General features: G+C 46.8%; 1 protein-coding gene across 1 annotated transcript in view; it reads left to right on the top strand.

Annotated features, from left to right (window-relative positions):
* DNAJC13 (DnaJ heat shock protein family (Hsp40) member C13) overlaps positions 1 to 17933 on the top strand; it is a gene marked incomplete at its 5' end in the record, with an annotated part of 109844 nt that overhangs the window by 1023 nt on the left and 90888 nt on the right. The window contains 10 exons of the mRNA XM_089672551.1: positions 544 to 600; positions 1648 to 1769; positions 10534 to 10609; positions 10797 to 10892; positions 11917 to 12060; positions 13624 to 13635; positions 14098 to 14180; positions 15087 to 15240; positions 16646 to 16749; positions 16840 to 16999. Coding sequence (XP_089528677.1) covers positions 544 to 600; positions 1648 to 1769; positions 10534 to 10609; positions 10797 to 10892; positions 11917 to 12060; positions 13624 to 13635; positions 14098 to 14180; positions 15087 to 15240; positions 16646 to 16749; positions 16840 to 16999 — 1008 coding nt within the window. The remainder of the gene's footprint in view (positions 1 to 543; positions 601 to 1647; positions 1770 to 10533; positions 10610 to 10796; positions 10893 to 11916; positions 12061 to 13623; positions 13636 to 14097; positions 14181 to 15086; positions 15241 to 16645; positions 16750 to 16839; positions 17000 to 17933) is intronic.

The following is a 17933-nucleotide window of genomic DNA, read 5'->3' as shown; positions in this document are numbered from 1 at the left end:
GGAATTATATCGCTTCTGGTTCCACCCTGCTCCCATAACTTGCCAACCACAGCATTACTGGAGCATGTCTGCATGGGGCCGGGGGCAAAGCTTAGCTTGACTAACCCAACAAAAGTAAAAGATACCTGTAGTGTGGTACAAATTATACTTCGCAAGAACTCTAGCAGTGGAAGTTTCATGGAGCAGCTTCTAACGGGTGAAATATAAACACAATGACCATGATTAGGAAAGGAGCAAGTGTACAGCAGGTAAGTGTACTAGAAAAAACAATGTGCAACTGATTTAATACACTTTAAGAAAACCATAGCTGGACATACCACATTAGACCATGATTATCAGTGTGGAAAAGTTTTGTTCAAGAGTAAATTTCAAATTTTGAATGCATTGTGTTTATAAGCTGGCTTTTCTGGTATGACTGGGTGCTTAACTGCACTAGCTATGCCAGACGTTCTGTAGTATGTACAGAACTGCTCTGTGCGAATGTAGTTATTGTATGGTGAAAATGTATCTGTTATTATATAACACACTTTTGTTTTCTTGCAGCATCCATCCATGGCCATTGTAAAAGGAGCTGGTTTAGTTATGAAGGCTATCATAGAAGTAGGTATCCTAATGATAAATGAGAAACAACATTTCAGTTTGATATTATGTTACAATGCAAATATTCAGCGTGTTTTGCATTACTGATGAATTTCATGAGTTTCCAAGAGCCATAGGCGATTCTGCAGTTGGCAACACATTACCAGTGGTAAAATCATCCACCTCCACTAATTAAGTCTTTCCCTTATCTGACATAGCCATAATACATAAGACACGTCGACTTTTATACTTTTAGCACCCTGACTGTGAGTATCAAGTGGAAAAGGACAGTAATTAAAATATTGTACCCATAAAGTAATGCATAATAGAGTTAAAACATGGTAAACATTGCATAAGCTAATTCAAGTGGTAATTGCTGGAAGAAGAGACAGTTTTTAAAGTGTTACTAAACCCAGGATCCTACAGTCACTATATCTGGTCTCCCACAGTACACAGAGCATGGCAATGCAATTATTGTAGTAATAATAAATTGCTAAATACCTTTTCCTATCAGCAGTATATATCAGTCTTGAGACTTCTATCAGTGTCCAGCTGAGCACTGGTTAAAGCTTGCAGGAGTAGTTTTTATTCTGCTCTGACTGTTCTATAAAGTTGCTTGACTCCTGACCCTCTGTCTGGACAGTGCTGATTGGCCCTGTACTGATCACATCGACTCTCCCAAAGAAAAAAAACATCTCTAGCAATACACACGAAACTGAGCATGTGCAGAGTGACTCCTAAAGCTCTGTACTATCAGTAGATGGATTGTGGGACAGTAGAAGAAGGGGAGGATTAGACAATACAAGATCAAACCGCTTTTTTTTTTTTTACAGAGGATTAACCCCTTAGTTTCCTCAGTGAGTATAACAAGCATGCTTTACTGCATATACAGACTGATTTTACTGTTGTGTGTTTAGTAACACTTTAAATGTTTTGCTAAATAGCGAACTTGTTTTTTTTGTCCGTTTTAAAAATATTTTTAGACAATGTATTGCTGCGAGAATAGATTCATTTGGTATGGGTATACAGCTACTTCAATATGTCCTTCTTTTTTTTTTTTTTTTCAAGGAAGCAGACAAAGAAATTGCAACAAAGATGCAAGAGCTTGCACTCAGTGAAGGTGCCTTACCTCGACACTTGCACACTGCCATGTTTACAATAAGTGTTGATCAGAGAATGCTTACAAACAGGTGAGTGGAGCGGAGGAATTGGTTTGTTTTCCTCTGCCTCTTCTGCTCTGTGTTTGTGACTGCAGAGAGCCATTACATATTGCACTTCCTTTTTAAGTAAACCTGATGTAGAGCATTTTGTTTGCATTTGGAACTCTCTGCACCCTATACCACCACTAGACAATGCCAAGTACAAGAAAAAGAACATGGAATATTTCGATCTACCAATTTCCCAGCATCTAAATTGCCAGGTGTATCAAGTGTACAGCATAATCATTCTTCCATATTATTTCTTTTAGAAGAAATAATATGTAAAACATGCACTTTTGTTAAAGCAGATCTCCAGTTTTCTGACATGATATCCTAGGGTGTTCTCCTTACAGCAGTCTTCAGTACTAGAGGGAGCAGCACAGGTGTAGTGACAACGGCATAGCTCTTTGCTGTATTGTACATGGAGCTAAGATTAAAATCTGTTATAGCACAAAGAAACAAGCCAGTAGACAGGGGTATTGAATTAAAATTCCCCAAGATCCGGGCAGTAAAATTTGCATGCATCAGAGGTCCACATCTCATGTAGGCCCCTGTGGTGCATTTTCATGTGCGCCAAACCTACATGTTGCTGTGGTGCGTTTTTGAAAAAAAGGATCGAGGACTTCTTCAGGTTTCTAGCAGGTAGTCCTGACCTACCCACAACGTGTGCACCAAATGCACATGTACAGATCTGAACCAGTGTCCTCAATCCCCTCTGCACATCACATTCCCCTCCTCATTCACAGCAAGATCCCTCTTGATGAGAGTCCTCAGCTCCCCCTTTACATCACCCCCCTCCACCCCTTTCACATTAGTGTTCTCATACTTCCTTGACATCAACCCGTTCCCACAATAGTACTGTCCTCTGCCCCCTTCACTTAAGAGTACTCTGCTCATATTTACATCATCCCCCCACATTACTGTCCTCGGCCCCCCTCCATGTTACTGTCCTCGGCCCCCCTCCATGTTACTGTCCTCGGCCCCCCTCCATTTTACTGTCCTCGGCCCCCCTCCATGTTACTGTCCTCGGCCCCCCTCCATGTTACTGTCCTCGGCCCCCCTCCATGTTACTGTCCTCGGCCCCCCTCCATGTTACTGTCCTCGGCCCCCCTCCATGTTACTGTCCTCGGCCCCCCTCCATGTTACTGTCCTCGGCCCCCCTCCATGTTACTGTCCTCGGCCCCCCTCCATGTTACTGTCCTCGGCCCCCCTCCATGTTACTGTCCTCGGCCCCCCCGGTACTGTTCTCGGCCCCCCGCCCCCCTGGTACTGTCCTCGGCCCCCCGCCCCCCTGGTACTGTCCTCGGCCCCCCGCCCCCCGGTACTGTCCTCGCCCCCCCGCCCCCCGGTACTGTCCTCGCCCCCCCCCCCCGGTACTGTCCTCGCCCCCCCCCGGTACTGTCCTCGCCCCCCCCCGGTACTGTCCTCGTGGCCCCCCCCCGGTACTGTCCTCGTGGCCCCCCCCGGTACTGTCCTCGTGGCCCCCCCCGGTACTGTCCTCGTGGCCCCCCCCCGGTACTGTCCTCGTGGCCCCCCCCGGTACTGTCCTCGTGGCCCCCCCCGGTACTGTCCTCGTGGCCCCCCCGGTACTGTCCTCGTGCCCCCCAGCCCCCCCGGTACTGTCCTCGTGGCCCCCCCCCGGTACTGTCCTCGTGGCCCCCCCCCGGTACTGTCCTCGTGGCCCCCCCCCGGTACTGTCCTCGTGGCCCCCCCCGGTACTGTCCTCGTGGCCCCCCCCCCGGTACTGTCCTCGTGGCCCCCCCCGGTACTGTCCTCGTGGCCCCCCCCCGGTACTGTCCTCGTGGCCCCCCCCGGTACTGTCCTCGTGGCCCCCCCCGGTACTGTCCTCGTGGCCCCCCCGGTACTGTCCTCGTGGCCCCCCCGGTACTGTCCTCGTGGCCCCCCCGGTACTGTCCTCGTGGCCCCCCCCCGGTACTGTCCTCGTGGCCCCCCCGGTACTGTCCTCGTGGCCCCCCCCGGTACTGTCCTCGTGGCCCCCCCCGGTACTGTCCTCGTGGCCCCCCCCGGTACTGTCCTCGTGGCCCCCCCCGGTACTGTCCTCGTGGCCCCCCCGGTACTGTCCTCGTGGCCCCCCCCGGTACTGTCCTCGTGGCCCCCCCCGGTACTGTCCTCGCCCCCCCCCCCCTTGTACTGTCCCCCCCCGGTACTTTCCTCGGCCCCCCAGCCCCCCCCCCGGTACTGTCCTCGGCCCCCCAGCCCCCTCCGGTACTGTCCTCGGCCCCCCAGCCCCCTCGGTACTGTCCTCGGGCCCCCCCCGGTACTGTCCTCGTGGCCCCCCCCCGGTACTGTCCTCGTGGCCCCCCCCCGGTACTGTCCTCGTGGCCCCCCCCGGTACTGTCCTCGTGGCCCCCCCGGTACTGTCCTCGTGGCCCCCCCCGGTACTGTCCTCGTGGCCCCCCCCGGTACTGTCCTCGTGGCCCCCCCCGTACTGTCCTCGTGGCCCCCCCCGGTACTGTCCTCGTGGCCCCCCCCGGTACTGTCCTCGTGGCCCCCCCCGGTACTGTCCTCGTGGCCCCCCCGGTACTGTCCTCGTGGCCCCCCCGGTACTGTCCTCGTGGCCCCCCCCGGTACTGTCCTCGTGGCCCCCCCCGGTACTGTCCTCGTGGCCCCCCGGTACTGTCCTCGTGGCCCCCCCCGGTACTGTCCTCGTGGCCCCCCCGGTACTGTCCTCGTGGCCCCCCCCGGTACTGTCCTCGTGGCCCCCCCCGGTACTGTCCTCGTGGCCCCCCCCGGTACTGTCCTCGTGGCCCCCCCGGTACTGTCCTCGTGGCCCCCCCGGTACTGTCCTCGTGGCCCCCCCGGTACTGTCCTCGTGGCCCCCCCGGTACTGTCCTCGTGGCCCCCCCGGTACTGTCCTCGGCCCCCCAGCCCCCCTCCGGTACTGTCCTCGGCCCCCCCGGTACTGTCCTCGGCCCCCCCGGTACTGTCCTCGGCCCCCCCGGTACTGTCCACGGCCCCCCCGGTACTGTCCTCGGCCCCCCGCCCCCCTGGTACTGTCCTCGGCCCCCCGCCCCCCTGGTACTGTCCTCGGCCCCCCGCCCCCCTGGTACTGTCCTCGCCCCCCCCCCCGGTACTGTCCTCGGCCCCCCGCCCCCCTGGTACTGTCCTCGGCCCCCCGCCCCCCTGGTACTGTCCTCGGCCCCCCGCCCCCCTGGTACTGTCCTCGCCCCCCCCCCCCGGTACTGTCCTCGCCCCCCCCCCCCGGTACTGTCCTCGCCCCCCCCCCCCGGTACTGTCCTCGCCCCCCCCCCCCGGTACTGTCCTCGCCCCCCCCCCGGTACTGTCCTCGCCCCCCCCCCCTGGTACTGTCCTCGCCCCTTCCCTGGTACTGTCCTCGCCCCCCCCCTGGTACTGTCCTCGCCCCCCCCCCTGGTACTGTCCTCGCCCCCCCCCTGGTACTGTCCTCGCCCCCCCCGGTACTTTCCTCGGCCCCCCAGCCCCCCCCCCGGTACTGTCCTCGGCCCCCCAGCCCCCTCGGTACTGTCCTCGGGCCCCCCCCGGTTCTGTCCTCGTGGCCCCCCCCCCCGGTACTGTCCTCGTGGCCCCCCCCCGGTACTGTCCTCGTGGCCCCCCCCGGTACTGTCCTCGTGGCCCCCCCGGTACTGTCCTCGTGGCCCCCCCGATACTGTCCTCGTGGCCCCCCCCCGGTACTGTCCTCGTGGCCCCCCCCGGTACTGTCCTCGTGGCCCCCCCGGTACTGTCCTCGTGCCCCCCAGCCCCCCCGGTACTGTCCTCGTGGCCCCCCCGGTACTGTCCTCGTGCCCCCCAGCCCCCCCGGTACTGTCCTCGGGCCCCCCCCGGTACTGTCCTCGTGGCCCCCCCGGTACTGACCTCGTGGCCCCCCCCGGTACTGTCCTCGTGGCCCCCCCCCGGTACTGTCCTCGTGGCCCCCCCCGGTACTGTCCTCGTGGCCCCCCCCGGTACTGTCCTCGTGGCCCCCCCCGGTACTGTCCTCGTGGCCCCCCCGGTACTGTCCTCGTGGCCCCCCCGGTACTGTCCTCGTGGCCCCCCCCGGTACTGTCCTCGTGGCCCCCCCCGGTACTGTCCTCGTGGCCCCCCCCGGTACTGTCCTCGTGGCCCCCCCCGTACTGTCCTCGTGGCCCCCCCGGTACTGTCCTCGTGGCCCCCCCGGTACTGTCCTCGTGGCCCCCCCCGTACTGTCCTCGCCCCCCCCCTGGTACTGTCCTCGCCCCCCCCGGTACTTTCCTCGGCCCCCCAGCCCCCCCCCCGGTACTGTCCTCGGCCCCCCAGCCCCCTCCGGTACTGTCCTCGGCCCCCCAGCCCCCTCGGTACTGTCCTCGGGCCCCCCCGGTACTGTCCTCGTGGCCCCCCCCGGTACTGTCCTCGTGGCCCCCCCCGGTACTGTCCTCGTGGCCCCCCCCGGTACTGTCCTCGTGGCCCCCCCCGGTACTGTCCTCGTGGCCCCCCCCCGGTATTGTCCTCGTGGCCCCCCCGGTACTGTCCTCGTGGCCCCCCCGGTACTGTCCTCGTGGCCCCCCCGGTACTGTCCTCGTGGCCCCCCCGGTACTGTCCTCGTGGCCCCCCCCCGGTACTGTCCTCGGCCCCCCAGCCCCCCTCCGGTACTGTCCTCGGCCCCCCCGGTACTGTCCTCGGCCCCCCCGGTACTGTCCACGGCCCCCCCGGTACTGTCCTCGGCCCCCCAGCCCCCCCCCTGGTACTGTCCTCGGCCTCCCAGCCCCCCCCCCGGTACTGTCCTCGGCCCTACCAGCCCCCCCCCCGGTACTGTCCTCAGCCCTCCCACATTACTGTCCTCAGCCCCCCCACTTTAGTGTACTCAGCCTCCCCTTCGCACCAATGCCCTTAGCCCCTTTTCGACCCCCCCCCCACTGTCTTTACACAGACAGTGATTGACAGTTATTGATTGCTAGGACTGCCCTTCTTCCTAGCAACCAATCACCTGCTTGTTAACCTCAGGCAGCTCCCACCCTCCATCCAGAACTGTCCTGCCTCCTGCTCTCAGCTCTGTGAGGATGACCGCAAGACAGCTGTGGGAAGAAAAGGCTCTTAAATGGCAGAATTGCATGGGTCCGGATGGGACAGTGACTCGGTCCGCCATTTAGTGATGCCTGCTCTAGAGTAATGAAGTCCTAGCTAAATAGTTAATAATGCCAAATAAGGTATAGTATCTGGATTCAAAAGACTTGGTGCAGGCCCTCAACTGATAGAAGGAACATCTGTAGTAATGTAAAGGAGGCACAAGAGGGCGCTTGTGTGCAGCAGATTAACCACTTCCTGACTGGACACTTTTACCCCCTTCCTGTCCAGGGCAATTTTCAGCTTTCAGTGCTATCACACTTTGAATGACAATTGCGCAGCTATGCAACACTGTACCCATATGAATTTTTTACCATTTTTTTGAGACAGATAAAGCTTTATTTTGGTGGTACTTATTCACCACTGGGATTTTTATTTTTTTTGCTATGTAAATGAAAATTCCAAAAATTTTGAAAAAAAGTGTTTCTTATAAAATTTTGCAAATGAATACTATTTCATCATAAATCCTGGCCAAAATTTATTCCATTATCTTTTTAGTAAAAAAACAAAAAAAAAACAAAAAAAAAAAAGCCAAATTAGTTTATAATCAAAAATTATAATTTTTAAACATTTAAAAATTTTTTTTTTTTTTTTTTTTTTTACATACTGTCACGCTAGCAGTACAGTGTAACCATGGTGACATTGTACTACTTGTGGGGGGTGATGACATTTTTTTTTTTTTACACAGGTTGCTTTTACACCCATATAGGATGTAAAAGCAATCATTTCTCTTTCTCTCTGTCTGCATTCTTGCAGCCATTGAGAACTACTGAGTGAGCTGTGATTGGTCACAGCTTGTCACATGGTACAAGGCTGTTGTGAATAGCCTTGTACCATGTGACCTCTGTGATCATTCACAGATTTCACAGGTAGTAAGCAATGATGTCACAAGTGACATCTTGCTTACTACTTTGCATGTGATCACTGATTGGCCAATCAGTGATCACATGATCGGGACCTCGTACAGAGGTGCCGTCCGACGATCGGTGTTTCACTTTGTCCGGAGGACACAGCGGGCACCGGATCGCAGTGCTGCGCGCTCCCAGGGAGCGCGCACAAGCAGGGTGTGAGGAGGCCGTTTATAAACGGCCACCTGACCCTGCAGTGCCACTGTCTGGCCGTTTTTATATACAACGGCCGGACGGGAGGTGGTTAAATTATTTATTGGTGAAAAATGCAAATTAACCACTCACATGAAGTAGAAATAAAACACATATCAAGCTAAAAATAACACTGGTGGTGTCGCTCCAATCTGCGTCATCAACCCAAGTCCTTATGGATGACGGCTTTTTAGCTTGATATAACTTGAGGTGATTGTAGCCGTATTAGTGCATTTGTGACAGAAACAATTGAGTACTGTCCGTGATACTTTTTTTATTTGCACTAACATACAATTTTGAGGACAAAAATTGTATGTTAGTGCAAATAAAAAAAGTATCACGGACAGTACTCAATTGTTTCTGTAGCTTGATATAAAGAACAATGGAGAACCACCTGCGCTACCCTGAATACACTATTATTCTAGGGATGGGTTGCCGCTGACACCTGGAAGGTGAGGGGGCAATCTTACTGGTGAAGGATTACACTTTTTGTTCACCTGCCAGATTTATATTGATCGCTGGAGGTTTCTATATAGCCATATTGAAGATTACACACATGGACGATTTGTTTATTAATAATTGGTGGCACGTGTTTTTGTGGACTTTATGAAAAACACATAACTTGCATTTATAACAGAGTGGATTTTCAATTGTGGATTCACTCAATATTATATTTATTTTTATTTATTTTTCTTCCTGCTATTTATATAGCAGTATAGTCCCAAGTTTAGGGATGAGAGCACGGCAATTTATACTTTGGCACATGTGGGCACTTGTTGAGTGATGGACGCACATTTATGTTGAAGGATTTGTTATAATCCTTGTAGATTGTTTTATATTCAGGGTCCATTTTTCCTGACCGTCCTATTTGTTTTATAGGCCATCTGTCAATCTATTTCCACTGCACCTTTGGGAATTTATTTATGCCAAGTGTTTTATCACGTGTGGTTTAATACATGTTTGTGATTTCACCCTGTTTAGGGACACAAGTGGGTTTATGTATTGTGTTTTTATGCGTTTTGCACATTTTTATTTAATTTCATATGGTTTATCAAACATCACTGCATAAGATTGTATAATAATATGAAGAATTGAGTTTGGGATAATTACACAGAGGACGATTCACTAGGGGTGTAATTGAAACCTCAGTTTTGATTTAATTATTTATATAAGTGTGGGAGTGCAGCACCAATTTTGTTATAATTTTGATCCCCTTCTATCCAGGTGTTTAGCCAGGTATCAGCGGCAACCCATCCCTAGAATAATAGTGTATAAAGGGTAGCGCAGGTGGTTCTCCTTTGTTCTTTATATCAAGCTAAAAAGTCATCATCCATAAGGACTTGGGTTGCTGACGCAGATTGGAGCGACACCACCAGTGGTAGGAGATGCACAAGCTCAAAACTAGAGGATACATTAGCTCAGGAGCCCGTCTGAGAGCATGGGAACTTGGCTGATAACCTAAGATGCTGAAGGCCATGGAGGGGGTGTGAATACACATTTCAAGGTGGTAACACCTCTTTTTCAAGCCTGTCATACGGAGGAATGTCTACACTCCCTTTATATGCATATATCGACTAGCAAACCCGACACACAAAATACAGGAAGCTGGGATAAACACACAGATTTATGGCTGCAACGCAGAGGTTGCTTGCGATGCATAGACATATGTCTATGTTTATATATTATGCCCCCCTTCGTATATGCAGCAGTTAGCAGTGCCCTGCTATCTCTGGCAAGCAACCTCTGAGCTGCAGTCGACCCTCATGGCTCTCATGGACCCTCAGGTCCTCACATGTGACGGCTTTTAAACTTGATAAGCACTTTTATTCCCACTTTATACGAGTGGCTAATTTGCATTTTCCCCCTAATGATCAAATCTGCTACACTTGTGTGTCATGTGCTTTGAGCTAAGACTGACATAGTGATACATTTTACTGAAATATCTCACATTGGTGTCCGTTTATGACACAGAGAATAGCTGAGATTCAGAGGATCGCAGCTACTCTCTGGTCATTCACAGTTTATGACACTCAGGAGATCAGCGAGAAGCGATGTCAGCCCTTCACTGAAGATCTATGTTCTCCCTCCAGATTCTCCAGCCCAGAGCTGGAGAATCGGATGAACCGCAAACTAAGCAGCAAAAATTTACCTCTGTTTAGTAAACTGATCTCTTACTGTAATCTCGCGAGATTATAGTAAAAGCAGCCGTTTTCCAGCATTTGTAGACTGTTCTCCCTTCATTCGGAGAACTGATCTACACCGCTTCATAAAAGGCATTCACAGGAGAACTGTGTTCTCCGAGAATGCCGGAGAACTGAGCAGCTATCATTTACCACTGGTTCATAAACGGACACCATTGTGTATTAACTGAAATAATCTTTAGTATGCCTTTAATGCTGTTAGCTAAAGCTAAGCTGGTTGTTGTCAACGGCAAGCAACCAAAACATGTAGCAGTAGCCTAGAACACTTATCTGATTTTTAAATGGATGTGCATTTTTTTTGTTTTTTTTTGTTTTATTCCGAGTCTATTGTTTCTCTTACTTTCTATCTACATTGGACTGTATCTGTCTATTTTTCAGACAGTTGAGCAGACACCTAGTGGGCCTTTGGACAGCAGATAATACAACATCTTTTAATTTGCTGAAGCGCATTTTGGTAAGCAAAGTATATCTAATGCAATCTATGAACTGTTGCCTGCAGATGAATTTTACCATTGTATTTTGGTTATATATTATGGCCATGTTTACTTGGGTGTATATATTACTTTGTTCTTGCCTGCATATGCCTTTGTTTGCAAAATAATGGACTTGTTTTTTTGTTTTTTGTTTTTTTAACTCCATAGCCCCCAGGTTTGCTGGCATGCCTGGACAGTAAGGATCTAGTACCAGAAAAGGATATTGACCGAATGCACATCAGGGACAATTTAAAAATTGCAACTGTAAGATATATTGCGTATTTTATTTATATTGTCATGCAGCCCAGTTGTAATAACATTGTATTGCAGCATGGGGCAAGGAGTATGTTAAAATTGTTTTTGCATTCTTATGTTTGGACTGAAGGAACTTCCCCACTTAGGAAATTTCCCATGCTGTCTGTTGGAACAGGAAGTGATCAAAAATCTCTCCAGTGGGGACATAGGCTGTATAAAAAAAAACATTCCCTTTTCAGTAAAATAGGGAAGGCTTATAACCAGTCTGGTTAATATTACTGTCTTTGTCTTCCAGTCCCAGTGATAGTAGTTTCCCTCATTTCTTGTTCTGGTGTCACAGGGCCAAATGGGTGATGGACAGTGATAAAAATACTTTACAATTTCCAAGTCTGTTTAGAATTTAAATATAATTGGCTAATGCTGGGCTTTGATGAAAATGTAAATGTATTGTGTTGCAGCAGTAGTAAAAAACGACAAATGTTTATGGGGTTAACTGTCATGGATTATCTTGAAAATGTACATTTTGTATCAAATCATTTTAATCTTATAATGGTTGGTTTGAAACCAGACTTTTTTTGTTAATGATTGTTATTGTCCCCATGTATTAGGGCTGTTTCACACCAGAATGCGGTTCAGGAAAGGCACATTTCATACATGTTTCCCACACCACACTCAGAACGCACTGCCTTTACGATCTGCTGTGGGTGCCAGTGTAATGTTGACAGCACCCCCAAATGCAAATCACAAAAGCAGTGTGTTTGTGGGCACCAAATCCCATGGTACCACAGTACTATGCAATTTGGTGTGGCCTTTTTTTTTTTTTAAAGTAGTGCATGTCCTATTTTCTCCATGTTTTTTTTTCTCCAGGTTTGGCCCATTCAAATTAATGTGCTCAGAATCGCAGCGCACGTGTGCAGACACACTTTCCTGTGCGATCCAAGTGTAAACTGGTCCTTATGCTTCAGAAAATCCTGTCATTTTTTAATTGTTTATATTCACATTTCATTTTTTGTGTATGTTTTTCTTTTGTTAGGACCAATATGGCAAATTCAACAAAGTCCCTGAGTGGCAAAGGATTGCTGGAAAAGCTGCCAAGGAAGTAGAAAAATTTGCCAAGGAAAAAGTTGACTTGGTGTTGTTGCACTGGAGGGATAGGATGGGAATAGCACAAAAAGAGGTATGTTGTGGTAGAATTGTAAAAAGTTTTGAAAAGTGCTAAAATGAAATCTTTAGATTAATTTTCTGCTAGGCTCTATTCACATCAGTGTGATGAAACCCATGTTCAGTGACAAACTACAGACTCATATGGTGCTCTATAGGTCCCTTTGTAGTGCCACAAAAGGAACCAATCTGAGCCACTGCACATTTGATCTTTGGTGTAGGGGGATACTTCACATAAGGTGGGATGACACTGGAGCACTGTCTTAGGAAGGTGTAGTTATATAACTACAGTAGGTATAGCAGTATTCCTAGGTTTGTGAACAGTTTATCCTTAAAACAGTAGTAAACCGCATCCAAAAAAAAGAAAAAAAAAATCCCCTGAAAGTAAAATTAAATGTGCTAATATGCATCGCTTACTGTCACATTATGAAGGACTTGCCTTAAAACAAAGGCCCTTCAGCAGAGCGCTGTCATGGCTCCCGCGGCTTCCATCTTCACCCAGTCTTCCTTCCGAATTCACGAGCTCATGGCCATCTGACTGGCCGAACACGATGAGAGCACTCCCGCGAATGTGCGCAGGAGTCCCGGGCCAAGGCACACTGCTCTGAAAGAACTGTACGGGTATGCCGGTCCTTCAGAGCACATGTGCCAGCTGACATAAAGAGCTAATATCTCATAAATGGTCCACATCTAGGAGATATAATTTTACCTACAGGTAAGCTTTATTATGACCTTACTTGTAGGTAAAATTATTAAAGAAGAGTTTACTACCACTTTAACAAGAAGGCACTGACATTTAAAGTATAAACAATGGGAAAGTACTTCTAAGAGTAGACTTACAACTGTATATCAAACATTGTATACAGTATATGGTTCTGCTCACCTTAAAGGGGTTCTAAAGCCATAAGGTTTTTTACTTTAATGCATTCTATGCATTAAGGTGAAAAACCTTCTGTACTACAGGAGCCCCCCGGGCAGATTGATAGCAATTACTCAAATGCTGTGCCAAGCCAGCTGGGGACAGGGCCAAGCTGCCTGCTCTGTGTCAATGGACTCAGACAGGGCAGCTCGGGAGTGAGCCTGCATGGGTGCTCCCATGGAAAGTGGCTTTCTATGGGTGCCCCCATGGAAAGTGGGTTTCCATGGGTGCACCAGTCAAAGAGGAGGAGCCTGGAGCGCAGGTGGGGGACGACAGAAAAGGAGGATCAAGCCTGCTGTATGCAATACAATTGCACAGAGCAGGTAAGTATGCTATGTTTGTTATTTTAGTAAAAAGAAAAAAAAAGACTTCTAAAGTCTACAAAGATTAAATAGCATCAGGTTTGGGTAGGCTAGTTACTTATCTGTATGGTAGAAAATGATTCTTGGAAGAACAACATATTTGGTGTTCAAACTTAACTGGAATTGAGAAGTGGTGATCATCCTAGAATAATGCTGTTTATCCACCAGCAATAATTATTTGTTAGACTAAGGATTTGATATCTTGAAACCGTTTTCTTTTATGTCAACGTGATTGTATGGCATTGTTTTCTTGTCATATTTTTTACTTTTTTTTTTTTTTCTTCCATAAATACCTCAGGATAGAAATCTGGTGAGTCCATTTTTTTTCTATCTCCTATGCTTTTGTCACGTGCTTCTTATATTTTGTTCATCCAGTATTTATTTTATTAAAAAGCATTGCAACTTCTGTTTTCAGTGGTGGATTCTACATCTTTAGTCCCAATCTCTATATCTCTCCCATCTATGTTTTTTAGCTTCAATTCTGTTTCTTCTTTCTTCCCTTGTGATCGGTAACCAGCTCCCACTTTCCATATTCTCCCAGCAGTCTGCTCCTTATGGTACAGTCAGCAAGAGGAAAATAATCTGCCAAGGGATGGAATTGTTAGTGACTTGTAGATCAATAATTTCAAGCTTGCTTTATCACCTTGAGTTACAGCCACACAGCTAAAAGAAAGTATAGCAATATAAATAAGTGACAGACGGGGTAATTAGTAATGTTAGGAATGTTGCTGCAAGAATGTTTTAGATCTACATGTTTGTTTTTTGTTTTCAGAATTTAGCCCAAAAGCCTGTTATCCTTCGAAAAAGACGCCAGAGAATTAAAATAGAATCTAACTGGGAACTTTTCTACTACAGGTAAATTGTACTACATTTTAAGTGCTAATCGTTTTAGAAAAAGTTATTTTTTAAAACACGTGAGATTGTAAAATATGTGTTTGTCATAGATTGTTAATAGTCCAGTAAACTTAGAATGTGAGAATTTGATGTTAAATTCCACTAAACTCGTCTAAGCTGAACAACACACAACATAAATCAAAATGACTCCTTTCTATGTTTAGAACGCCTAATATGTTAAATAGCCAGTTTCCATAATTTTCTGTAATGTAGGCATTACACCATAAAGCAATGGCCTACAAACTGTGGCCCAGGGGTCAGATGCAACCCTTTGGTCGCTTTTATCTGGCCCATGGCGCACTATTTCATCCACTGACATCAACAATGGGGCATAATTCCCCCCCCAACTGACACCAATGAAGGGGCGCAATTCCTCCAAATGACACCAATGATGGGGCACAATGCTTCCCAGTGACACAAACGATGGGGCACAGTTCCGCCCAATGTCACCAACAATTGGGCTCAATAACACCAATGATGGAGCACAATTCCTCCCAATGACACCAATGATGGAGCACATTTCCTCCCAATGACACAAATGATGGGGCACAATATTACCCCAATGATGGCGCACAGTTCCGCTTAATGACACCAATAATGGGGCACAATTCCTCCCAATGACACAACGATGGGGCACAGTTCCTCTCATTGGCACCAAGCATGGGGCATTGTTTGCTGCCACTGATGCCTATACATGTTTTACACCCAGTGTCCACAGTCCGGCCCCCCTAAAGTCTGAAGGACAGTAAACTGGCCCTTTGTATATAAAGTTAGTAGACCCCTGCCATAGAGGATAGAAAAAGTGTAAGGTGGTTGTGTAATATGTACATTTCAAATTGGTATTGTGTTTACAAATTTAATTCCTAGATTTCATCAGGATCATGCGAGGTCAAATTTGATCTGGAATTATAAAACCAGGGAAGAGTTAAGAGACACACTTGAGGCTGAAATGCGAGCATTTAATGTGGACAGGGAGCTTGGAAGCTCAACAGTGATCTCTTGGAACCACCATGAGTTTGAGGTATTAATGTGACCCACTTGTTGAACATTTTTTGTGAGTTTGGTGATGAGGAGTATGGCTTTTTTTTTTTTTATATATATATATATATATATATATATATATATATATATATATATATAAAGCAAGTAAGCATATACTTGGCTTACTTATGTTGTGTTTATTCAGAAAATTGAATGTATGCTAGCAGTGAGGAGGAGTTAAAAAAAAGCTAGCATCAATCTAAAGATGTTATTATAAATAAAACATCTTTAGCAGCTACAGCCATGTCTTTGAAAGAATGGCTTAATAATCTTACGTTCGTGCCAGAAAACCTGGAGAGCTTTGAAAGTGTTACTATGTGTGGTACTCACCATTTTCACAGCCAAGTAGGACTTCTCACAAGAGAAATTAGTTAAAATGGTATTATTTGTTTTTACATATTTATAATGTGCTGCTATTCTCTTTGTTTTGTAAATCACATCCTAAAAAAACTTGTCTTTTAAATACAGACATCCAATTCCTAAAGCCCCACTCCAGAAAACATGTATAGTTTTGGAAGGACTTGATAAGAATCTGTCTAGTTTTTATTTCTGTCTGTTATTCAGTTGTGTAGATATCTAACCCCACCCCATTTTACTGAAAAGGGTGTTTAATTATCATACATCCCAGGACACAGGATATCAGATCCATAACGAGGGTTATGCTGTCATCTTCAGGTGATTGGACACTTGATGGCACATTCCTTTCTAACCTGTGCTGCTTTGGGTTTTAGGGGCCTCATGGCTTCTTGCTATGTTACCTCTATCATCCCCCCCACTTTCATTTTCGGTCTTTGGGACATCCCTATCGTAATGTATATGAAGATACACGGTGTCCTGGGATGTACTACATGAAAATAATAGATTTTACAGGTAAACCTAAAATTCCATTTTTGGTGAATCTGTGTACTATCTGGACAGATTTTCTATCACTTTCACTTTTTCTGAGGTGGATACACAGAATAAAAAAATAAATAAAATAAAAGCATCCCTTGGGTTTCATCCTCCTCTCCCTTTTTTGAAAAGAGAAAAGAAAAACACTGTTTTGGCTTGAACTGGGCTTTAATTAATTTAACATTTTTGGCAAAATTTATGTAACCAAAATGATACTACCATTATCTAACGTCTCCCCAATGCTCAAATCTAGCCTCAGAAATAGACTGCAGTATAGAAACACCTGATATATTACTAGGTTTATTTCATGTGGGCTTAATTAAGGCTCTGGCACTGTGCTGGGGTGATTGTGTGTATTATTATGTTTTTTATGTAAAACAATGTATATGTGCAGCAAAGCTGTTGCATTGCTGTATAATTTTAATTAGCAGAATTTGCCCTCTGTCATTGTCTTAGAATAGTCTTTTGTACAATGAATTTGTCCTTTCCTCAAGGTAAAATATGAGTGCCTCGCTGACGAGATAAAAATAGGAGATTACTATCTACGATTACTTTTGGAAGAAGATGAGAATGAAGAAAGCAGTGTTATAAAGCAATCGTAAGTACGCACATGATAGATACATTTAGTAGTAGTGTATTCTGATTCTGGATATGTCCATATAAAGCTTATTTGCATGTTTTGCTGCAGGTATGAATTTTTTAATGAACTTTATCACCGATTCCTCCTCACTCCTAAAGTGAACATGAAGTGTTTATGTTTACAAGCCCTGGCCATTGTTTATGGCAGATGCCATGAAGAAATAGGGCCTTTTCCAGACACAAAGTACATCGTTGGAATGCTTGAGAGGGTAATTTGTCTTTCTTGTGATAATAGAATTAACAGTCATGTTTTAGGCAAGCCATCGAATAATCAATTCGATTCCCCCATCAACACAGTCAGTGTTGATGAGGAAACCCTCAGGCAGTGCTATTGTATTCTGCCAGCATAGGGGAGGGGGAGCCTTCTCAGCCGGCAGAATACAATGATCACTGCTATCAGCTATAAAAATCCGACAGCCTGCTTGTACATATATCAAAATTCGGCCAGTCCCTGCTGAACCAGCTAAATTTTGATCCATGTCTTTAGTTGTTCTTTCTTAGAATTTTTGTCCCCCTGCTAGGCTAGCAGCTTCTCTTGACGAACTGGACAGACCATTAGATAATATTATAGGCTGTCTAATTGTGGAACAACAAGAACCTTCAGATACATCTTATGGGATTGCTGAAAACTTTGCTTTTGGTCCTGAGTCTACTGTTAAATTAGTCTACGTGGGCTATTCTATCAGGAAAAAACACCTTAAAGTGCTCCTAAACAAAAAACCTCATAGGGCGCTCCAAAAACGCCCACCTTTTTTTTTTATCTTTCCCCTTACTTTTTATTTCTTCTGGTTTTCCATTTGTTCTTGTATCCCATTTCACCTGCCCTCCTGCCACCTAACCATCGTCCCAACTCTCAGCCCATATAAATTACACAATAAACTGTTCTCAAGAACAGTTTAATTGGTTAGTTGCAAAAATTACAAAGCACCATTTTGTTCAAATATTTTTGTCAGTATATCGATGATACGGAGGTCTTGTTGGAATACACCAAATACCTGATTTTATAAAATGTACTTTACCTATCCACAATCTAGAACGGTAATGATAAAATACTATGTTCAAAATTTAATAAATATAGGAACAAATACTGTCAAGTTTAAATGGTTGCAGCACCCTCAAAGCGTCTCCTTTTTACTGGACCTT

Source organism: Staurois parvus, unplaced genomic scaffold (assembly GCF_062004578.1).
Source record: "Staurois parvus isolate SC_StPar_1 unplaced genomic scaffold, SC_StPar_1.0 ptg000130l, whole genome shotgun sequence".
In the NCBI taxonomy this organism is placed as follows: domain Eukaryota; kingdom Metazoa; phylum Chordata; class Amphibia; order Anura; family Ranidae; genus Staurois; species Staurois parvus.
This window is presented reverse-complemented; position numbering and strand designations above follow the sequence as displayed.